General features: G+C 39.5%; 1 protein-coding gene across 2 annotated transcripts in view; it reads left to right on the top strand.

Annotated features, from left to right (window-relative positions):
• The first annotated feature begins 3,462 nt into the window (after positions 1-3,462).
• Positions 3,463-24,699, top strand: part of coro1ca (coronin, actin binding protein, 1Ca) — a 32,465-nt gene continuing 11,228 nt past the window's right edge. The window contains exons 1-2 of one of the 2 annotated variants that reach the window (XM_014987706.2): positions 3,463-5,249; positions 15,932-16,128. In XM_014987706.2, the coding sequence (XP_014843192.1) occupies positions 3,632-5,249; positions 15,932-16,128 (1,815 nt within the window). In that variant the 5' untranslated portion in view covers positions 3,463-3,631. Of the gene's footprint in view, positions 5,250-8,006; positions 8,139-15,931; positions 16,129-24,699 lie in introns of those variants that run through there. The other variant, XM_014987713.2, reaches the window with a different exon arrangement.

Here is a 24,699-nt window from a genome sequence, read left to right as displayed (position 1 = left end):
GTTTTGTGTTTACCTGTGAACCATGGAACTTTTTTTTTTTTTCATTTTCAATTTACTCCTTGAATTGAACTTTGAAAACAAGCATTGCTTTTCCAAAAGTATTCATACTTTTTGAACTTTTTATCAAATTACAACTTTACGTTCAACGTACTCTTCTCAGGATTTTATGAGAACGACCAACACAACTTGAAGTAGAAGGAAGATGATGCTTTACAGATTTTCAGCATTTTTTACCAATAAAAAGTTAAGATATGTGGCATGCATTTCTAATTCTATACTATTGCTAATAAATAAACACGTGTAGAATACAGTAATTAGAGTTTCCCTGTGTGTAAGTTAATCACCATCCTTATTATAAAACACAGTGGAGGCAGTGTAGTACTGTGGGGATGTTTTTTCTCTGCCCCAGACAGTGATCACTTAAGTGCTTTATTTCCTTTTTCATAGATACCTGTCTATTACTACACACCTTTAGAAGAGTGTTTTGAATCCAAAGTGAAAGACAACCTAAAGGCACACGATCCCAAGTCCACTTCCCTGAACATGTCTTTCTGTGTCTTAGCTCTCATGAAGATGGGATTTTAAGTTAAACAACTTTCTCCTAGGTTTCTTCAGATAGCTGCGAGTTATACTACATGTCCAAGATTTCCTGATTGTGTTAGTCAAATGTGCAGTGACATCACATGGATGCAACATAAGGCTCCCATTGCTTGTGCCGTTCGAGGGAGGACTGATCATCTCTAAACAACCAACAACGAACACTGTGTCAGTCCTGAGGGAGAGCGCCATCGACTTTGCCCAGGAATCCTAACCGGTAAGTGTTAGCTGCAGCGTACGATGGGTGATCGATGTCATGTTCACCATATAGCAAGAGCGCTGTGTTGTCTTTATCATAACCTGAACCATATTTTTGTGGATGTTCTCTTATCATGGCTGATTGATTGAGCAAATAAAGCGATGTGGTTTGCAGATGCTAGAACTTCTGTTTGTGAGAGGTCGTTGGTTCCCTGGTGTTGAATTCCTGTATGTCTGAGTATGTTGCAGCAGCAGTAGCAGAGCACATGGTGATCAAATGATCCCTTCAAGGAGCTTGAGACGAAATAATGAACCAGTTGTTAGAGAGGAAGAATTTGCTTAAGGGAAGGAGTTCCCAACAAGTCGTAGAGTAGCTGAAAAACAACCAATAAAAGTTAATTCTTCTGCTCACTGACAGCAACTTTAACCCAAAATGAAGGAAAACAATACCATGACGTCTTCTGTGTTTTACTGCTATACTGCGTTTGTCTGTCTTTTGGGTGTTGTACCATGCATCTGGTTGTCAAACGGGGCTGTCAGATGAGAAGACAGCAGTCAGTCATATGTTTTCACACAAGCAGGGCATGAGGACACAGGCAGGAAACACACTCATGCTCCAGAATGATCATTGTTTATTGTGCTGTGCAATTTTCCCTGCTTACTGCTGCAGTTTTGTGATTTGCAAACTCATTTAGCAATTAGACAATGTCATGGAAAAGTTTGCGTCCTCCTTCCAGCTCCCTATTCTGGTCAAGGTTCCTCATCATGAGCAGGAATAAAGAAAAAAAAAAAAAAACAGATGTCTGAGTGGAATGATTAGTGCTAATGTAATGACTTTAGCTGACATGCGTTGATAAAAAAAAAAAAACAGTGACTGTTCCCTAAATGACATGTTGGCAAATCAGTCAAGATTTATGACAGTAAGACATGAGAATAGTGGTAGTCCTTGCATGAATGGCACCCTGGTTGAGCCCCTTGTGCACCACCCCCATGTTAAGTCCAATCATATAAAATGCAGTTTATTTTCCTTTAAGAAAAAACCCCCAACTGAAATAGGAACTTAAGATTATATATTTGAAGAATGAGAAACTGGAAGTCAGACTATGTTGCTGTACAATGCAGAGTACAGCAATATTTTATGCAGACATCACAGGGGGCGCCTACTCTCTATTGACGAGACATGCAAATACACAACAGAAAACTGGTTTAGAAAATCAAGTTTTGCTGTTTGAGCCATATCACCCAAATCAAAAATTATCACTGAATGTGAGAAACACTATTTAAGGTTTAATAAAAAAAATTTTTCTGAAAGACTGTTACAAATTCAAGGAGGATATTAATCGGTTTAAATGCTGTCACTGAAAAATTGTAAGGAACCGGAGTCAGATGAAACGGTAACAATTAAGAGTTGACAAGCCATCTCCTTGAAAACGTCTCTTGTGTGATAATGACTTGTTTAAAGCATGAACTATACTATCCTCTTAAGACTTAAACCTGCAGTATGTAACTTTTATAAAATACATAAAAAAAAAATAAAATAAAAAATTCCCCTCTCACCCTCCGTGGGTGGTCTCTTTCATCCTCTGAGCTCGGGTCCTCTACCAGAGGCCTGGGAGCTTGAGGGTTCTGCGCAGTATCTTGGCTGTGCCTAGAACTGCACATTTCTGGACTGAGATGTCTGATGTTGTTCCTGGGATCTGTTTGAGCCACTGCTCCAGTTTGGGGGTGACTGCCCCGAGGGCCCCGATGACCACAGGCACCACTGTGGTCTTCACCTTCCAGGCCTTCTATATATATATATATATGTGTGTGTGTGTGTGTGTGTGTGTGTTTATGTGTTGTTCTTTAGCACCCACAAACAAGCAGGATCTAGGCAGTTATGATCAAAAGTGACACAAAAAGGAACAGATGTAAAAAAAAGAAAAGAGGAAAATGTATGGAGCCCAATGCACAAGGGAGGACAGATTACCAGAATAAAGCAGAAGTACGATCTGCAGAGATAATCAAAAACTAAGAGTTAAATTCCTTGACCAAAATGACAAACCAAATCACAGAGTTAGTACAAAGTCTAAGTCCCAAGGAAAACAAAACTTACATCTGCCATCAGAGTCAGAAAACAGACCAACATCTCTAACCCCAAAAATTGGATTTAATTTTAGACTCAGTTCTGGATGAAAAACCAGCTGAATTCTGAACCTAACATTTTGGGGACACATTTTTCAAATAAGAACAGCTTGAGTAAAACAGACTCTGAAGTAGTATTTCAGGGCTTAGGTTCAAAATGCTTCCAGACATTTAGCATGTGAGAGTATAATTCACTGCCTCTGTGGTCTAAGGGTAACCTTATTGTCCTTCTTTGCAGATCAATATGGGACAGAACCAGGATAAAATTGAAGGAGGAGAACAGGATATCGATGAGGACCTGGGAGAAGCTAAGATATCGCAAGAATTTGGAGGTTTGAATTCTCATTCAGGTGAGATCACAGAGGAAGAAAGTTCATGCGACGACGAGGATGGGAAAAAGTCAGATGAGCCAGACTGTTATCATCCGAACGAGAGGCCCGGCTATGAACCAACAATAACTTCCATTGAGAGGCACGAGTGTGAGAGTCAGTACACTGCAAGGGAGGTGAGACAGGGAGGGGCTGCAGAAAAGGAGGGAGGAGGTGAACAAGGAGGAAGAGGCTGGACTGCTCCTCTGTCTCCACATGAGACCGAGGAGAACCCAGACAGTACCTCAGGAACAGACAGGCTTAAAACAGCACACAGATTATCTACAATTAACAAAAGCAAGAGGAAAACTGCAGACCACCTTCGAGCATCTGCAAAGACCAGGATGGAGAAACAGGCGGAGGAAACTTCCACACAGAAAGATGACAAATCAGAGGATGCAAGCTCTTTTGGACACTCTGAGCAAGACTCTATGATGCTGAAGAAGTGCACCTATGGAGCTCATACAGGAAGTGAGTCACTACTTGATGTGGACCTGAATGAAATTATTAGAGCTGAAGCTGGAAATGAGGAAATTAAGCTATGCACAGGAACAGTCGGCGATTTAACTGAGAGGAAGGAACCGCCTCCAGCTCAGCCCCCACATCCTTTGGAAAACACTCTCCAGAAAGAGTCTTTATTGTACATGAGTGATACCATTCAAAGGGGAGCCTCAAAGGAGAAAACAGACATCAATGAAAAAGAAGTAACACTAAAATATGTTTTGGGTGACAGCTCCTTAGCCAGGCCAAAGGTGACTGATGTGCATGAGCAGGAGACAGAGATGCAACCGTCACTCCCTGACACAGCTGAAACTAATGATGCAATAACGTCAGAGTCAGCACCAACTGCAGCCTTGGAGACTGAGCCGAGCTCTATTCTAGAGAAGCTCCTGAAGAGAAACAAAACAGAGGCAACTCCATCTCTGGATAAAATAAAAGAGGTTTATATCGACACAACAGAAGATCCTGTTAATGAGGAGATGATCCTGAATAGCACAGCAGCAGCAGCATTAAGCAGCTGGAACAATCAGTCTGCAGGTGACACAAAAATGACTCTGAGCAAACAACCTGAACCAAATCCTGCATTAAAAGATTCCCACGATGTAAAGATGGATGTGAAACAGACTGTGGCGGCTCAAAATACAACCTCAGATTCAGTTTATTTTCAGCCTGCAGCCAGCGGTGATGCTACGTGTGATGGCTCACCAACTGAATCACATTACCCAGGAGCTGAGAACGTTGATTCAACAGACGATTCAGTAAAGGCAGATGCTGAGATAAGGCCAAACACGGGCCCCTCTGAGAGCATGTCTTCAAACAGCCCGCAATCAGCTGTTTTACACGAGACAACATCATGTGAGCGGAGTGGTGTGATGGTTGAGGAATCCAAACCTTCCTCGGCCCAGTCAACAGAGAACGGTGGGGAAATTAACTCCTCTAAGAAACTTGATGAGGAGAAGACGGATGCCAATGGAGAACCTTCAGCAGTTAAGAGTGAAACCAAAACCAAAACATCTGCCTCTGATGGAGCAGATGCTCTGTTAGGAGACAGGCAGGTGGCAAAAGAGGGTCCTGAAGATGTGGCTGCACCACCTGCTGATCCTGGTGCACCTATGGTGGTGGATGGGTTGGTTATCGCACAAGAAATCAGCCAGATCCCAGCCAGCACACAACCGGATCGCAACTCGGGAAATGTTCCAGCAGAGGGAACTGAGAGAGATGGGGTCTCAATGAGAGGCAAGTCCCAGAGCCCACCAAGACCCAGGCCTGTTTCTGACCTCATAAAAGAGACGATTCAGCTGCACGAGAAGTTGCAGCACCATGACCGACCCAAACCAGCAGAAGTTAAGTCTGCTGAGGAGCTGGCCCAATCCGTGAAGGTGGCTCGGATGAAAGCGGCTTTTGATTCGCCTCAAAAACCCCCAGACAAGGCAGTCGAGAGGAAGCCATCAGTGAGGAGAGGTAAGAGAATCCACGTTATGGTGACCACCATGCAGTGAAGGGAAAAAGTATTTTCCCCTTAACTGGAGTGTCTCGTTTTAAATTTTTGTTCTGTTGCATTTAGATGCTTAAGTTCATCACATTTTAATATCACACAAAGTTAGCTGGGGTAGATGCAGATTATAGTTTTCAAAGTATAATTCTGTCCATTAAGAGAAATGAATTATATTTCCCCCTGTTTATGAAAGTAGTTGTTTCCTAAACCTTTGGTTGCTCAACTCATGAAGATGAAGAAACCTTTAAGCACAAATTTAAAAAACACTTTTATTGCCAAAAGATGGATTTAGCCCCCCCCCCCAAAAAAAAAAAACACTTTGAAGAGATAGCTCCACTCTTCTTTCCAAAATGGTTTTATTTCAGCCATCTTCAAAGGATTTTAGGCAACAACGGCCTGTTTAAGGTAATTCCACAGTGTTGTGGAATTATATTTTGGATCAAACTTTGACTAGGCCACTCCAAAATCTTTGTTTATTTTGGAACCTGTCTGAAGTGGACTTGCGAGTGTGTTTTGGACCATGTTCTTGTCATAACCCAAGTGGGCTTAAGCTTATGGCCCCAATTGAAAGGCTGGCATTCTTCTTCAGGATTTTCTGGAGCAGAATAAATTATTTCATGAATGACTGCTTATTGTCCAGGTCCTGAAGCAGCAAAGCAACTCCAGACTACAAAAATCTATTTTTACTGTCAATGTTATGCTTGTTTTCTGTAATATTATGTAAGCTCTACATCAGATGTAACAGGTTGCACACCTTCCATAAAACTTCAGAATCAACTATTTTTTTTCTTGGCAATTGTGAGACAATCGATGAGCAGTGTTGTTGGCCTTGTAGCTCTGACTTTGTTGAATCATGGACACCAACTATAACTGAGACATGTGAAGTCTACAGAGTTGTTCTGAATGTTTTGTAGCCTCCTGGATGAATAATTAATGCAGTCTGGGAGTAATTCTGGCAACCTGGTCACTCCTGAGAAGGTACACCCCATTCCATGTTTTCTATGTGTGTGGATGGTGTTTCTTTTTGTGGTTCACTGAAGTCCCAAACTTTAGAAATGGCTTTATGGTCCAACTCTAGTCAGTCAAAGACACTGGCTTGAACTGGATTTGAGCAACCCTGACTTAAGGTATTTCTTCATTCTACAGTCAGTATAATCAGTCTTGGATGTGTCTTCTAAAATCAAACTCTGGTTTATTTTTCGTCAAGCTGGGCTGATTTGATTTTTTATTTTTATTTTTTAATAAATGTAACCATTATTTAAAAACTTATTTTGGTATTTGCCCAGATTATTATTTTGTTTAATATTTCATTTGTATTAACTGAAACAAAAGCAAAACTGCAAAAAAAAAAAAAAAAAAAAAAAAAAAAGAACTCCAAGGGGTCAAATATTTTTCACAGTGCTTTTCTGAACATAATGATGTCAAATTCTCAGTTTTAAACTCAAGTTAGTAATTTCCCTTCCCTGAGCTATCCATTGGATTTAGGATTTTCATTTACTCCTCCCTCTTCATATGACACATTGATACCAAGAAAAGTACCTACATTAGGACGTCCAGGATAACAAATACATTATCTTAATAGCTGGACAAAAGGTTTGCTTTCTCTGTTTATGAAATGTAAATGGCTTGGTTCCCAGGGTGACCACAATCGCATAGATCACTTTCCCAGCTAAAATGAAGGAAGTTAAAGAAAACAGATGTTGAATCTGCTGTAAGTAGTCCACTTCACTCTGAATTAGCAGAATAGCGCCATCTTGTGGGGCAATTTTGCCCTCAATAGAAAATAGTTTTTTCAAGAGATTTAAACTCTTATACCAGGTGATTTATTGAATAAATAATAACATATGTGCTGTTGCTTTGCTTTTTTCTTACTGGAAACAAGCCATGACCAAAATATTTATTTACTTATTTATCTCTGTTGAAACTCCATTACTTTCTACAATAGAGCAATGAAGTCATCTGCATGGCATTGTATATGATTATTATATTTAAAGGTTTTATATTTAAACATGCAGAAAATATAATAATTCAAAATTACAAGGAAACCACAATGTGGATCCCATGGCACATAAATGCTTGGCAATACTGTTTGTCAATAATATGCATTTGTCAGTTAATTTAGGAAAGAACAGCTAATTTCACTGGGCAGAATTTGAGTAAACACTTAAGGTATGATTTGTTTAAAAACATAAAGAAGAAAAAAACTGAAGTAGCTCCAACTTTGACCATTTGTGGCGTCATCAAATGCGTGCTTGGGAAGTTTGCTTAGGTTAGGTTTTTATTGTGAACAATTCACAACAAAATAGCAGAACAAAGAAAAACTGACCATGACAGGCTGTTCTATAATGTGACAAACTATACCTAAATTGAGTTTTGTAAATTTTACACTAAACAGTGTCGATCAGTTTATATCTCAGTTAATATTATTAGTATCTATGTCCGATATACAGTCATAGTAATTAAGTATCGAAGGATTTAGAAGCGATACTGAGAGATGAGACGTTGGGGAGCCAAAAAGGTCGGCTCTTGTAAAACTGAGCAAAATGTTCCGGCTCCCGGAAAAGAGCCGCAATTTCCATCACGACAGAAAAAAAGAGAGAGAGCGTGAACTCCGATCCCTTCAATACATAATGTCACTGATTGGCTGATGAAGCTGTCTGTCAAAGAAAATTGGGAACAACATGACTCCTTATAAGGAGTGATGGGGCGGGGCTTATGACACAGAGGCGAAAGAGCACAGAACGCCTTGTTGTGTCAGCAGCGGCTCCGGTAGAGGGAGGAATAAAGTGGGATTCGCGTTTGGCTGTGTTCTATCATTTCCCGTTCAGGAATACCTTTATTTCCCCCCTAGGAAGGTGGGTAATATATTGTTTGCTTTGTTTTAGTGTTTTTGTATGTGTATTTTTATCTTGTATTGGTACTAGTGCTCTTCTTTTCCTCCATCTAACCACAGCAGTCCAGACAGGAAAGTGCATGCGCTAGCTAAAATGAATCAGGATAGTCGGTTTAATGGGAATTGTTTCTTAGCTAGCGGCGGCCTTTAAAACAGCTATCACCGGACATCTTTGAGAAGTTCCCAATCAAAAGGCAAATGAATTACATGTGTAGGTGCAATGTTTGTGTTCCGTTTGCCAACTCCTGAAGCTGAAATGTGCTGTTCGTTATTGAGCGGGGTGGGGTAGGCTAACCGTAGTGCGGCAGCAAAACTTATCTCCGGAACGATATATCCACACACAGACCGAGGTGCAGTCAGTACAACCGCGCCCTGGCCCCTGGCTTTCTCTCCTAACTGAACAATAGCTTCTCCATACAGAAATATGCAGTGGTTAACTCTCGTATTTTCCGCAGACCGTTAGAATGAAATCAGATATCCTCAGTAAAATGTCTCCGTCGAGATGCGTACTTCGGACTTGACCCATTAACACCATGGTTTAAAGAAGAGAAAAGAGGGAGAAAGGGTGACCGACTTCCCTGCTGCTTTCCCAGCTGGATACAAACACTACATCCTCCACCGGCTCCGCTTCTTTTAGCCATCACACGTGGAGAATTGTACGTGTGAAATCCTTTGGGGGTCGGTCTGTCTTAATCTCGCTCTCTGAGGACAGACAAGGGAAATATCTAGAGTTTGCGTCTCGGTGAATTCCTGATTATTCTTGGGGGAGTTCAAGTTAGCTGTAGTTTTCTGAAACAAGCCCAATCAGAAGTGATAAATATTTAATTTTAAGTATCCTAATGTGATCAAATCAAGCTAAGATGATGGTTTAGCATTTACATTTTATGCTGAGGCACTTAATCTCTGTCATTAAATTGTTCACGTTTTTATACTCATTCTTGACCAGTTTAATTCTTGTATATTCTTTGTTTTGATTCAGATGCACAATTAGAATAAGTGGCTGACACAACATGATTACCCCCCTGGAGTCAATAAAGTATTCTGAATCTCCAAAAATTTATGGTGGGAAATTAATTCACCTGTAAGGTGTTGGATGGATGAATGAATGATTGGCCTCGCAGTCGTAGATTCTTTAGTGAAGTATGTCATAGTCGTTTTTTGCACGTTTCTTGTCCACAAGTGTAGGATAGTTTAGTCTGTAACAATTGGTTAGTCTGCCAGAAAGATATACATTTGCCTTCTTAGCCGAAATGGGTTACTACTCTCTCCGGTATTAATCTAACCCTTCTCGAACGTTGCTGCGAGTCTCAACGGAGGTGAAGGCTGACCGAGAGGGCACCTGGGGGTCAACAGTAGTACAGCTGTGTTTGGATTTGTTAGCTGTCTCAGACACGGCCGCCTCCGCTGGTTATGGTGCGGCACGAAGCCTTTAGAAGTGCACAGCCTGTCTTCCTATGGCTTTGTGGACTGAGGAAGTGGGTCAGGAAGCGGAGGCAAACCAAGCAGAAGATGTAATGGAGGGCTTGGTCCTGTGGACTGCAGTATGGTGTGAGGGCCGTGGTTAACTTTTGAACGCATTTAAGAATTGACATGATACTGATGTGGTCATATTTGTAATGCATGCTGAGTGTGTAAAAATAAAAATTGCATAACAAGGCACTTTATTAAAACAGCAAAACCTCTGTCTGCTAGAACATGTTCTTTGGAAAGAACTGACTTGTCTCGTCGTCATAGATTACATTCTTCCGACATGTATGACATACCTCAGGTGGTGTCCAGTCTTGTCTGATTTGATCTCGACTGTGTATTCAAGAAGAACATCAAATGGAGGAAGTATTATTCAAAATTTAATGTTAATGTTGCCGGATGTGTTTTTTTTTTTTTTTTCAATCAATAGGAGATATTTCTTTTGGGGTTTTTTAAGCACAACTGGAAAGGAACAGCTCATGAACAACAGACTCTGCTACTGTTTCCTGTTAAAAACTTGTAGATTAGGCGGATCTTAATCTGCTAAATTTTTTTACACAGCTTGCAGAAGATGAAACTTTGTATCAAAATATTTGCACTACTAAAAGATACAACTACAAGATGCTTCAGTGTGTCCAATAAATCAACTGCATGGATGAAATATTTGGAATGTTGTATTATTTGGGCTGCAATATTTTAAAACTCTAATTGCTAATAATATCCACTTGGATGGTGCATTACTGTCACGTCTGAAATAGATTTCAGTGACAAAGATCCTAAAGTTGACAAAATGGTGGGGATATCAGTAATTGTGTGAATGTGGGTAAATAGCAATCAGTATCATCATTGCATTTTTCAGCAATATTTTTCGAAATATTATGCAGACTGTTTGAAAACTAATCAGGAGAACATGGCTACTTTTAAACTAATTTCTTAATCTATCAGCTTTTTTTATTCCATTGTTGAACATGTTATTGGACTGGTTTTAGTTTCTTTTATTTATTTTTTTTAATGACCCTTGACTGACGATTCTTACAGCGTGTGTTGCGTTTTAATGCGGTCGTATTGTCCAGGACATCCTGGTAAATAAGATTTATAATTACCCTTCCTGACATGGATGTAGACAATATTTTTGTCACTAAATGAACCGTAGGTATTAACCTGTTTGACACAGTGTCTCTTTAGTGAAACATGGAGGCTATGCTGCATTGTGAATGGCTGAATCATCTCTGATTTTTGTCCTCTTTTAAGCCTAGCAGTTCAGGCAGGTGCAAAATCATTTCTTGCATTGTCTCCCACCAAAACCAGTGACGTGTGGAAACGGAGTGCTGTTTTGTGCATAATTCATTAGGGGAAGGGGGAAGTGGCTGATCAGGAAGAGGAGGCGACTGCTTTGTGCTCAGGACTTTTTATTTTTTCTTAGGATCTAAGCTGTAAGCAGGCAGATGTTCTACTTACGTGGCTTTTCATACAGTTGCAACTTGATACGTGTGCACACACTGTTACCGGCAAAAAACACAACCGTTTCACACTAAACTTCCAGACTTTATCTAGTCCAATTTTTTTATGTCTTAACCGAAGGAGTCTGTTATTCCTGTTCAGGAAAGAGGAAGTTAAGAGCTGAAAATGTTGTATTTGTAAATATTGGATCAGGTTTCTGAAGAACTGGCAACCTGTCTGCTGTATAACCAGCAACAAGGCTTTCCCTGGTGGAGTACATATTGGAAAAAGAGGTGGTGGATTAAGTATTGGAAATATTTCTGACTGCTTGTTGCCTGACTTGTCAGTATGGTACTCAATCACAGTCATGTGGCGTTGAGCAGAGCTGGAAAAAAAAAAAAAAAGTTCCTTATCTGCGATTCAGTGGAATCTGACTGGAATCTGGTTTCCAGAGCAGCCTGTGGCCTCACTTACAGGAAGAGGATTTAGCTGCCAGTTATCTGTGGTCTTGGTAACAAAAGGCAAAGAACAGACACTGTGGAGCGCTCTGAGGTGGCATCATGGAAGTATGTGTTGTGACAGGGGAAGCTAAGTGTGGGTAAAATAGGTCTGTAAGCATTTTTAAGTAAGGACTCAAAAAAGATGAACGTAAAACACCAACACAGAACTTTCAGATTTTTGCTGCTGTTGTCAGCCGGATGCAACTCAGACTTGGGAGATTGTGACTTACACATTTCTTTGTATTTATTAGATCAGTTTAAACAATGCACATTATTAATTTAATATTGAGCTTTCCTGTGCTTTCAGAGAAATTACTTGTCTGTGTTATATCTGCAAATCCATTTGTCAGCCATTGCATTCTAGTTCAAGAATACTATTTTAAAGAGTTGATTTTTTGTGAACTTTTTGCATTTTTAACTAAAGCAGTGTCTTGAGTGCTCATATTAAAGCACTTAGCAATGTTTATAGAAGTTGCAAACAATTTTCCTTCATCCATTGTGAGTGCAGCTTTGTAGAGTGCATGAATAAACAGCAAGGACATGGAAAATGTCATCAGTGAAGTTTGATTGTTTTCGTCTTGAATAAAGAAGACTAAACATTACTAAAGCTAGGATTTTTTTAAAATGTGATTCTTCTGGATTTTTATGCATTGTGTCCATAAGCCCTTCAGTTCAGCCCCCTTTATAAGTGGAGCTATGGAATAAAATGCGAAATGCTTTTCTTGCAATAACTTTAAAAATGGCAGCAGTAATAACATCTCCAATGGAACAAAAGTACTTTAGTGTATTAGACATTTGCTGGTATGCTTTAGATTTGTCTTGAAATACCATGTTATCAAATCAATGACATAAAAATAGATTGCAGAATATTTTTGCTTTACGGTAGCACAAGCCTAACAAGCTGATGTTGGTTGGTTAAGTAGTCGTGTTATTTTCATTGGTAGACGTCCTGCTGCAGATTGCTTGACAAACATGCCACTCATAGCTTGGCAGCTGTAGTTTTAAAACAGAAATGGTGCTCTTTTAGATTCCACACCTGTTTTTCATCATCAAAAATATTTTCAGACTGATGAGAATTTGTCTCGATTATAACAGATTTGAAAGTGTTGTATAGGCTTTCTGCATCTTGCTGACTAGCAGTTGGCAGCAACGATTGGGGGAGGAGCTATACTGGAGTATTTATAGCTAACTCCAGTTACTCTACTGGTTTTTCTGGCAAATGTATTTTAAAGACTTTTTAATAAGTTTGTTTTTAAGCAGCACGTCTTCAGCAAAAGTTGCAGCAAATGTGTTCTGACACTAAGCTTGTGCTCTAGATCTGTACTTTAAGGTTTGATTAAACTTAAAGTACAGTAAAAGGACAAAATATTTCCAGACTTAGCTTTTCTATGCTCAGTTGGGTGAAGATTCATTACTAAAATGCTTTGTGACTCGAGGGACAAAAACGGCTGTTGCACTTTAAATGCTAAAAGGACTAATATTTTGCTACGCTGGCTAAACAAAAAGACTAGCAAAGCAGAGACAGAAGTAAAGCTTTATTTTTTTACATTTGAATTTACTTATGTTAAGAATTTAGGTGAACAAAGTTTTCAGTGTGGGAGACAAACAAATGCTAGACATCTGGTGCAGTGAGAAACATCATGTCTCCACTGTAGTGTCTTTAATGCACACCCCTCTTCTCTCACTGAAAACACAGTAAAGACTACCATTGCTACAAAAGCTTTTTAAAAATGTGTTGCTTTCTGGTTCAATCGGTGACCAGATGTTCATTCAGGTAACACATGGCGTCCTCAGGGATTCTTTATACATATACATGAAAGACCAAAACTTTTAGCTGTTTGTCTTCTGTAGGGTTTTCAAAAATTAGCCAAATATCAGAAAATGCAAGGAGAAAAAACATGGATTTGAAGCGATTGCTTTTATGACACAACTTGGTAATAGATTGAGATCCAGCTATATGGGAATGGTCAAATTAAAATAATTTGATTATTAAGCTTTTAACTTTTCTAATATATTATTACACGGTCACATTTTTGATGTACTATGTTGGTTCATCTATTGTTTACACACGGTTATCAACGTAGTCTTGCTAGAGGACTGTTGCTTGTGTCCTGTGGCCATTGGGGCAAGAGGCAAGGGACATCCCTGACAGGTCAGACGTCATTCACAGGTCAACATGAAGACACTGGACCAGCAACCATGTGCATACACACTTACTCATAAGATCAATTTAGAGAGACCATTTAGCCTGACGTGCATGTTTTTCCAACTCTAGCAAGAAACCAGAGTATCCATATTTGCTCTGGAGGAGGGCTGCTAAAAGAAGGAAGCTAGAGCATGTTGGAGTCTTTATGAAAAGTTTTACTTCAGATAAATGGACAGATCACCTCACTCTCTTGAATTTACATTTAAGCCATTTTTTTTTTTTGCTTTTTGGAAGTCATATTGTCGTTTAACTTTGTGTCTGTACCAAAAGTCTTTTAGCTTGTTGACCTCTGGTCTGGTGGTAGATTTACCTAATTTTGTAATTCCTTTTTTGTTCCTCTTTTTGTTCTTTCAATCCTCTGGATCACACATCTGTGGAAGTTGTAAGCGTTGCATTGAATGATTTGCTGACGTCCTGTAAAACTCTAAACCGCCACCCACTTTGGAAACTGAAGGCCAGTTTTTCCTGTCTCACCAGCTCTGGTTTAGTTGAGCTGTACGTTTAACAGTTGCTTTTCATAGGAACCTCAAAACATTTCTTGCTTCATACAGCGGGTGCAGAGAGAAATGACTTCAAGGGGAAACAAAAAAAATAAATTATATTTAAAAATCCTTCCCAGTGAGACGTTTTTTTTTTTTTTTTTCTTCTTCTTCTTTATCCCTGTCTCAAGCCTCCTGGGTACCGTGTCACACCAGCATTCACCATAATCTGATCTGAAGGCAGTTGTGCCATCACATCTCATTTCTTTAATGCAGGCACCAACATGTTGTCCCTTTTCAAAAATGTCCTCAGGTCAGTGTTATTTCCTTGCACCATTTCACCTTCGTTGAGCAGAATGACGTCTGACTTCCTTGGAGCTGCCTTGTGTACGTGTGCAGACATTCCTGACGATCAGCAGATTTCATGTTGGATACATGAGAGAAACGGTTTATAAATGATCAGAATGCAGTTATGTTTACTTTTTCACTTGTTTTGATGCATTGCTGACCTGTGTGTTAACTAATCGTGCAGTTTGGGTTAAAAGGTGCACCGAGCCCGAGTTTTATTAGTGATATTAGTGTAAGCAAACAAGCCCCACCCCGCACTATTGCTTGATTACCAGCCCACATGACTTTAGTTTTATGGAAGCGTTTGGTCACTCCCCTCTTCTAGCAGAATCAACACACTTCTTATGTTGCAATTCTTGTTTTGTGTCGGAAAACGAGTCGCAGCAGCTTAAGTCACATTCTTTATCTCTCCTCATTGCCGATTCTTTTCTTTTTTGCCCGCATGTACACACACAATGGGAAAACCACCTGCAAAACATGTCCCACATCCTGTGGGTCGTTTTGGTCGTGGTGACTCAGCCTGGAAATGCGTTTGTGGGGCGTATCAAAGTAAATTTTCAAAATAAGACACGAGGAGCTTTTGAAAGTGATTTATGGAAGTTGTCTCTGTAGGTTGTAGGTGAAGTCGGACCTGTTTTTTTTTTTTTTTTTTTTTTTTTTTCCCCCTTCCTTTTTTTTCTTTTTAATCTGATGTTGGCCAGCTTTTCCATTATTTTTGGAAGTGCTGTGTTATTGTAGAGAGAGCTGTGGGACCCAATCCTCTGAATGAGCATGTTTTCCAGAGCTCTTGTCTGCCAGCAGATTTTTGTCTTGTGAGGATTTTCCCTGAAACAACCACAAAGTCTTTTTGTTTGGGTTGGGTATGGCATATCCTCTTCTGGAAGTGGACCTCTCTGTCCTGTTCCACTGATAAACGTTCTTGTTTAATATTCGACCTATTGGAAGATGGGATCCTGAAATAACTAGGAACCCTTTAAAAAGGCTTTAAGATATTACACTTTTTTCCCCATAAAATATATCTACAATTTACATAACATTGGATTGCTTTCAGCTGTCAAAATAATCAGTGATATGTTTAAAAAAACCCACACACACACAGTAGCCTAACACATCTACATACATGTTGCTTCCAAGTGAAAGAAATGCTTTCAGTTTGCAGTAAGAAGTTCACCGACATTTGAACGTCTTAAATATTTCACTCTCCTCACTGCAATTCTGCTGAATGTTGCTTTTCTTTTATATTCGTTAATTTCAGCAAAGCGAGCCTTAATTTTCCAGCTGTTGCATGCAACTTTTTTTCTTTCTCCCCCTGCAGATATGAGACGAGTTGTACGACAGAGCAAATTCCGTCATATCTTTGGCCAGGCGGTGAAGTATGACCAATGCTACGATGACATTCGGGTCTCAAGGGTCACATGGGACAGCTCCTTCTGTGCAGTCAACCCCAAGTTTGTTGCCATAATTATTGAGGCCAGCGGCGGTGGAGCTTTTCTCGTTCTCCCTCTTCATAAGGTAAGTTTTCGATAATGTAGAAAATGTTTGTATTTACTGTACATGCGGCATTGGAGGAAGATGGAGAGATCCAGATGAGCTGATGAGTGTTTTTTTTTGCTTAAAGTCTGATTTCTGACTCGACAGTAGATTACAGATCATACCTTCGTTGTGAGATTTTTGAAAGGGTTAAAACATTTTACATATCCAGCATGTTTCATGAAAGGCAGAGCTTGTTGAAAGCTAAAAAGGCTGAAACTGAGCAACTCTGTGCTCTAATCAGCCTTTAACTTGTGCTTTATTTCGCAGCCTGTACATCTTAATTTGTCACAGAAAATATGGGTTTCTTTTTCCGACATGAATTTTCAAACCCTCACTGATGAAGAAAACTCAACTTCAAGTCTCCTTTCCTCTCTAAGTGGCCTGTTGGGGCTTGTGCTGATCGATGACAGTCATTTTATTTATTTTTTTCTTCCCAGTGGATCATTATCTTTAGCTGAAGGAAGTCCTGTTGTTGGTGTTACATATGATTACTTTGTCAAGTTAAATTGAACACATATTTGGATGAATGCAAAATTAACATGAAATATCTGTGTTTTTATTTTAAAGGGATGCATTGGTTAGTTTCCACTTTTCTTTTTTTTAAATAAAACAAATGGTCATTTGTAACGAGCACTACCTCGTTTCTGCTGAACCATCCAGTCGGTGTATTCTGGGATTAATGTTTACCAGCAGGCTGCTTGACACGCCCTTATGTGTAAACCTGAAACTACTCCAGAGCTCTGAAGTTAACAGTGTCCTGATTTTTTTCTCCATATAAGGAATCACTCCTAAGATTTAAGACTTTTGTTGGGCAAGACTGCTTTTATAGAGCGTCTTGATGTAAACAAAGTAACTGAGTGTACTTGCTTCTTGTCTTTAAATGTGCTGTCATAATGGGATTAATTAATGTGTGGCAGAGGTTAAACCGCATCTTAAACCAGCCTCTGTCCTACTTAAAAGCAAAAAACCCAAACCCTTAGATGTCAGCATGGTTAATGGCAGTTAACCGTTTAGCCTCTTGTTTCTTTTCAGCAGAGGCAGATACTGGCGGCATGGCAGGTTCTAACACTATGAGTGACATAAGCACTGCAATCTGTTGACAGATCTGCCCAAAGTCTGTAATTAATGTACAGTGGTACTCTGCTATGTCATATGAGAAGGATCTGGCATGGGAACTGGATCCTCAGGGCTGTCATCGCACAGCTTACACCTCTCAGCACCTCATTCAATGCAGGGCTTGTGCTGGAGGTGGGCTGTGGGCTCAGGGCTTTCACGTTCCTGCTGCCCTTCTTTCTGCGTCTATCTTTGTGTGAGCTGCCCTCTGCATGCCATGTGAATGCACAGCGGTGGTGCAGCCAGAGAACAAACTCTGCTTTCACGACTACATCTGCTGCTGAAGAAAACCCCGGGGCAATTACCTCAAATCGGACAGTGGGAAAAACGGATACATTTTCAGACCGCCTTGCATTTAGGTTGATGGGCTAGAACTTGAAAGACCAGTCCTTCAGCTGTAGCGTTTGACCTATTCATTGAGAAACTGGAGCTGAAAGGGAACACTATCTTTCAGAAGAGCTTTGTATGTATCCTATGACTTAAGACAGTTTGCAGAGTACAGCAAATGAGCCGGGTTCACAATTTGGCGAGTGGAAAGGATTTTTTCCTTGGAAATAATGGAGATTCCCTTTTTTAATTTTTGCTTTTTGTTCTTTAGATCATTTCAGCCTTTTATCTTTGTACAATTCTTAAATAGGTTTCTGAATTATAAAAAGTTTGTTGGGAAAAACTGTTCCTGCAAGCAGTAGAAACAGTGAATTACTCTTGTAAACCTGGACTCTGTGTGTGTTATGTTCCAATAAACCAAAAGTTCATTTCAGGAAACCAGAATTTCATAAAAATGTAAATTGAAGTAATTCATTTTATATGGATTCCCTGCACAGTATCCTGCCAATACCAAGAATGATATTCTACAAGTGTTGATGCTGCGACATTTTTTACAGCTACAACCTCATTTTTACATATTTTATTACAGTGGTCATGTTTTAACTTCCTTGATTAGGACAAAACTAATAACTAAGTGGAAATTCACCCTTTATAAAAATAGAAAATGTAAAAGTCACTTCCTCGTTTGCAAAACATATTTTTGCACTGTTAACAAAACTACACAGCAGCAACCCCGTACAATTTCTGTGTGTGTGTATTTTAAGTGATGAACTGCAGCAGCAGGGTAGTTTATGTCTGATTAATTTTTTTACCCCCACACGGTGGATTGTGATGTGGATTCGATCAGCCTGTGGTTGTGATGAGGTCCCTCCAGAAAGTTGCAATGTTGCGATCACAACTATTGACACAAATTCATTTTTCATTTGCAAATTTTGCGCGTACATGCAATTTTCGCCATCTCTTGTGCAAATCTGACCAATCACCTTAACGTTTCCTTCTTTTCTGACCAATCACTGCAACTCAGCTAAATTTTAACCAGGTAGATAATTTCTGATTTAATTTCCTGTTTCACAACGTCCGAGGCGTCTTTAAACGCACCGCGAGCGTTCACAGGCTGACGCTGGTTATACTGTGGATCTGATCAGTGAAGGGAGAGCTCCAGGGTCCGTCATGTTCAGCAACTAGCCAGAGCCAAAAAGCAAAAAAAGACTTTGCTGTTTTCTTCCAAACAAACTGTAAGCTGAGTAATGCTGCTACATGCAGCAAATGTTAGCTAAATCATTCATCTATTTTAGTTTATAATATTAAGCTGGTTAAGAAGAATACTAATGTTATCTATTTTACACCCCTTGCTTCTTAATGCCTGGAATAAACCCAATCCTCTTTAATTTCTGTACAGAAGTTATGCCCTCTGTTGCTTTCCACATATTTAATAGAAAAGTTTGTCACAACAGAGAAATCAGTGAGGGAGGGGACATTAGACCAGAGGCCAGCAGCAGGACGATGATGCAGGGTCTTCTCAGGTAAGGAGGGATTATAATTGATGAGAGAAAGAGGAGGTTATGTGCAACAACTTCAACTTTTTTTGTAATACCATATTATGGCAAAGATGAAGCTTGTAACTAACTGTTTTAACTATATGCTAGGACACTCTTGTGAAAGACATCTTTGATCTCACAGGGTTTTATCCTGGCTAAACAAAGGTTTAAGAAAAAATCTGTAACTTTGACTACAGCTTTTTGAAAAAGGTGCCACAAAATCGGTAATTTTAGGCTGCATCAATCGCAAAGAAAACATTGCAGCATCCTGGAGGGATGCTGGAGGGTCAAGGGAGCCTGGGTTGCTTTAATGGTGGCCATCAGCTTGAATGTCTTGTTGGGTTTCTTGTATCTCATATTCCTCTTGATCCCCACAGAGACTGAGGCTTAAGTCAAGAGCGTTTGCTGGCCAAACAAGGACAGTGATGGGCATTAAACCAGACATGGGTACTTTTGGAAGTGTGGCCTGTCCAGCTGGAAAATTAAATCTGCATCTAAAGAGAATTTTGACCCATTGAGCAACAGGGTAGTCATTTTACTCTCTAGCTCTAATAGAGACCCGTGTTGTTATCTCTGGTTCTGGAGTGGTTTAACATGGCTGCGATTGTCTCCTGGATGTGGCTGCTGTTTGGTGGCCATTGAAGCAGTGACTCCATTCTGCGTCTGTAGCTTGTGAGTGTTTCTGTGAATTGGCATAGCTTCACAATGCTGTCATGGCTGTGGTTTTTCTTGCTGCTTGTGCCAACTTTCTCCTGTACTTTTTTCTTCCACTTAACTTTCTTTTTCTTTTGTTTGATAAAGCACTCTGAAACCCAACTTTGTTGATCTTCCACGTTTTACCCTCTTTGCAGTAGGAGTTAATATGGACATGTCGAGTTTTCTTCATCATCGTGTAGGTCATTGTTAAATTATATGTGAATTTTTATTAAGTGTCACACTAGTTTCTGGTTCCCCCTAGCTGTAAGCCATAATCAATGCTTAAAACTGAGAGTGTGATTTATTTGGGTTTTGTTTTATTTTGGTGCTGTTACTGCTGCAATCCTCCCATCTCTGATACATCCGTTCTGTTAGCCCATCTGCTTGTGCTGTGCAGCTATACGTCTCTGTAGGCAGCCAGCTGCTCTGGGCCTTTGTCCTGCACTTACTCCCTCTGAAGCCTTTTGTCATTATTGCATTTTAGTATTGGGAGGAGGGGTTGGGGGTTTAGTTTGCTAGAAGTATGATCATGCTCCTTCCCCCCTCACAATTAAGCCAGTCATTGTTATTGTGGTGTAACAATAGGAGTTTAAAGAAATATCTTTCTACATTCCTATGTTCTCATATATCTGTTTTTTTTCTTATTAGAAATTTGAGTGTCATCAATAATTCAGAGGTACTTGCAGTTTTTTAAGCTAATTTGAAGCCTCATATTGTGATGGGATGGCTCTTTGTTTGACTCCCTAGGCTGTGGGTTAATGCAGCAGGTTCCCCCGATTCGGCACAGATATGATTATTGCTATTCATTCTGTCAGAACAAGAGTATATATATGTACACTCTCTCTCACACACAGGGGGGATCAGATGTCCAGCTAAACAGATTTCTTTTCTCGTCCCTCATGCTTTGAATCTCCACTTCTCATTCTTAGTTGAACACCAGCTAATTTATTCCCTGATTTCCATATGAAGGAAGTTGTGGGAGTGATGGCAACTAGCAAGTATTTGGTGATTCCTTTCTGTATGTGCTTAATAGGAAAAGGGAAGTTATTCCAAATACTTTGATTTAAATCTGCGGGAAAAAAAATTGACAGTGATTTATACATGCATCGGAACATTTTTAACATTGTTTTAGCTGAAACATTTATTTTCCATGCTGTGTGCGTGCCCACTGTTATCCACTGTATGTGGAGTTTATTTGATTTGGATTCATTCCCTCAATGATCCATTCATCCTGTGCTCAGTCTTAGCTTTTAGTAATCCCAGGGTGTGTGTACAATGACACAATATTTGTCCTTTCACACCATCTTTAGTTCTAACCGAGCTTCATTCAGCCTCTGAGTGCATAAACCTTTTGGATGTACATTATATCCCACATCTTTCACAATACTTTGGTCAGTTTGTGTTTAAAGACTTCTGTATTGCTCAGTTCTCTCTGCCTTTACCGCCCATTCCTGCTGACTGCAGATTTTACCATATATGGTCATTCACTGCTCCCTGCCTGACAGGCTTCCAAGACCATTTCCTCATGCTCTGCCATTGGCTGCTTCATGCCGTGTCGGTGCAATTCTGAAAACTGGGATAGGCCAAAATGAGACGCGCTCAAGATGATAGAGCTGGGTTGAAGTCAGATGTCGTCTCTATCAGAAAGACATTAATTGTGTTCATAGCCGATTTTTAAATAGTTGTTTTAATTTAGTCTGTCGGGGCTTAAAGTTTACATATATTTATTTTTAAGCAGCAAGCCCTGAATTTAATCTGCTTCATTTTTACTAAAAACAGGTGTAGACTCCAGTGTGTTTCCCCCCCTCATCCTCTCCCTCCACGTCTAATTAAAAGCATGCTGTAAATGGCACAACTTCAAAACACATCTGGAATTGATATTACTGCTTCAATCTGGCTGTCCGTTTTTACAGATAAAGATGCATTTTTTTATAAACTCCAGATTATTTGTAGTAATGTGGACTAATTTTAGCTAAACTGTCTGCACATGGATGGGGCGAAAGGCAATAGATTTTGATAACATTTGCACAAAGGCATTCCCCTCTATGGATGTACAATATCCTTTATGAACTTTTTGATCAATAATACAGCAGGAACTCGATGACCCCTGAATGTGAAATTCATTGAAGATTTAACTTGCATGAACCGCCTGATCTCAGCACTTGGACCTTGAACAAACTGGCAACACAATTGGACATGGAAATCGTTATAGTCAAGTCCACAATTATTCATACTTGCAGATTTGGATTTAAAATTAAGTCGGTTCAACCAAAAAGTTTGTATCTGATACAAAGTGATGATAATAAATCAGTGTAAAATATGTAGAAATCTTGTCAAAAGTCATGTACCTGTATATCCTTATTAATTGTATTGATACAAATTAACATTGTGGCAATCAAACTCTCCTCGTGTTTGCTGACCAGCTTGTTTGGACTTGTACTTTGATACTTTACCTTTTCTTAATGAACTCAAAGTCTTTCATGCTGGAAGGCCTTCTTGCCAACACCCTAATCTGAAGATCCTCTATCAGTCAGTTCTGACTCTTCATGGGCCAATGCAAAACTTTTATATTCAGTAAATTAAGAGGCAACTTTAAACCTAAATATGTGACATGTATAAAAAATGTTGAGCTTAGCAGTCTGTGTATTTATGTCTGAGTTAATCTCACATTCCAGAGTGAAAGACGTCTGGATATTCAGATGCAGTCTTCCACATAGCTACCTTTAGAAATGGACGGAGAAATCAGACGGCGGACACAATCTGAATATGTGCAGCTCGACTAAAGACCTGTTTCTTCTCACTACACACATTATACACTAGAAACATTATGTATTGCTTTGAACAACACTCTACAGTGTGAAAATTACTACCGAGTGATTCTGTTATGAAACATGCTAAATTTTGGAAATGAAACGGTGAAAGGCCTCCATTCTAAAATTAATACACAGTCTGATTAGTTGGTAATGCTAACTGTACTAAGGACAGATTAAGATGTCTCAAGAACCGTCTTACTTTGGCTGCTCTCACCTACAGGGTGTCGTCAACTCTTCAGATTTTTTTTTTCTTTTTTTTTCTTTTTTAAGCACCACGTCTTTCATACCAAAACGATTGCTTCACACTCTGGTATTATTGTCATGAAGAACTTTTCAATCTTTAATGTCATTCCTTCCCACTTGGGAGCTCATTTGAGTTTTCTCCCTTCCTCGGCAGAATGACAGAATCTGCAGCTCAACCAAGACTAGCCCACGCTAAACTGAAGATCATTGTGTTGTTGAGACTGCCCCCGATTGGCAGCAACATGCTGTGGCATGTATATTTCAGAGCGGGAGCATACTTGGTTTTCTCTCAACAGCATCTATCTGAAGAACTTCAATACTGAAAGTAATCTTTATTATTTTTCCTTTGTTCCACACGTACTTCCAAATCAGTAAATTAGCTCTTGGCTCAATTTCTCTGAATTTAATGAAGTTGTTCTTGTCGCACAATGGAGTATACACCACTCGGTGTATGCTTGGTACTTGTAGAAGGCAGTTTTATTGTGTGTATTTATTGCATGGTATTGTTCCCCATCATAAAGATAGGCCAGATCATAAATTGCTTTAAAAAAAAATCCAGGCGTAACCTCGTTACCTTCGCTGCCTCGGCTGTTTGCATTAAACTTGCATTCGAAGGCTTGTAAAAGTGGAAATTTCCATGGAGCTCTGAGCAGCTCTGGACAGTATGCATGAAGACCCTTCAGTGGTGTGTGTGTGTGTGTGTGGGTGTGTGTGTGTGCGTGTGTGTGTGTGCGTGTGTGTGTGTGTGTGTGTGTGTGTGTGTGTGAGAGAGAGAATCACATGTTGAACTGCAAGAAAAGGAAGTGTGCAGCCCTCTTATTTGAATGAAAAGAATGTCCTCTCTTGCCTTGAGGGAATATTGTTCATGGTTTTTTTCCCTGTGTGTGTTTCAGTGCTGTGCTTTGTATCCATCGCCTTGTGATTCACTCATTTTCTGCAACCATACGTGTTGCCATGCAACTGGTTGTTTTGAGGCCTCAGACATTCCTCTTAAAGGAAGTGTAGTTTAGTCATGAACATGTTAGATATTCAGCTGCTTGGCTGGAGTATGTGACCATGTAGCCCCTGCATCTTGTGTGGGTAGCTGCTTTATGGCTTTTAGGTGCAAGTGCATTTCACTTTTTGGATATTCTTTTACTTATGGATTACTTGGTGGCCACCTTATTTGAAAGTGACTCACTAACAGAGTCTGGTAGGGTCCTGTTTAGCACTGGTTACTGTTAGCTAAGGTTACATTTTGTTAGGGAAAACTCAAAAACCTACACTATTTACAATTTAATAACCTTAGATATTAAGGCTCAATGTATTGCATGAAAAATTGCACTATGTAATATGCAAATTTCTTGGACTGCAAAAAGAATTAGATGAAATAACATGCATCCAGACTCTCTATTCTTGTCATTTATTTTGTGACACTTGAGCAAAAGAAAAAGTAAAACAAAGTTGTTTCGGTAGCAAAAGAGCAGATGGCAGCTGAAAGCAACTTATTTAAACTTTGAATTGTGTATTTACTTATATTTTACAGTGGCTGGATAGAATGAAACCCAAAGCGGAAATATTTCAACATTTCACAATACTGAATCTATTGCATGTGATATCACAACATTGATCAGTATTTTTGCCTATTACCATTTTTTTTTTTCTAATATTGTGCAGACCTATTAGCTGGCTGGTAACTAGAAGAAGTTTTAGAAATGGTTTTATGTCCTCTACTTAAGCAAAGTCAGTTTTAGATTTTGGTTAATTAGTATATCTGCAAGTCACTTTTAGTAAACATGTATTAAATAAAGATTAATAGACATGACAAAATGTAGTGATGC

Source organism: Poecilia mexicana, unplaced genomic scaffold (genome assembly GCF_051168715.1).
Source record: "Poecilia mexicana isolate PSO_F unplaced genomic scaffold, ASM5116871v1 scaffold_9, whole genome shotgun sequence".
NCBI classification, from domain to species: Eukaryota; Metazoa; Chordata; class Actinopteri; order Cyprinodontiformes; family Poeciliidae; genus Poecilia; species Poecilia mexicana.
Note: the sequence above shows the minus strand (reverse complement) of the source record. Positions and strands in the feature narration are given on the sequence as shown.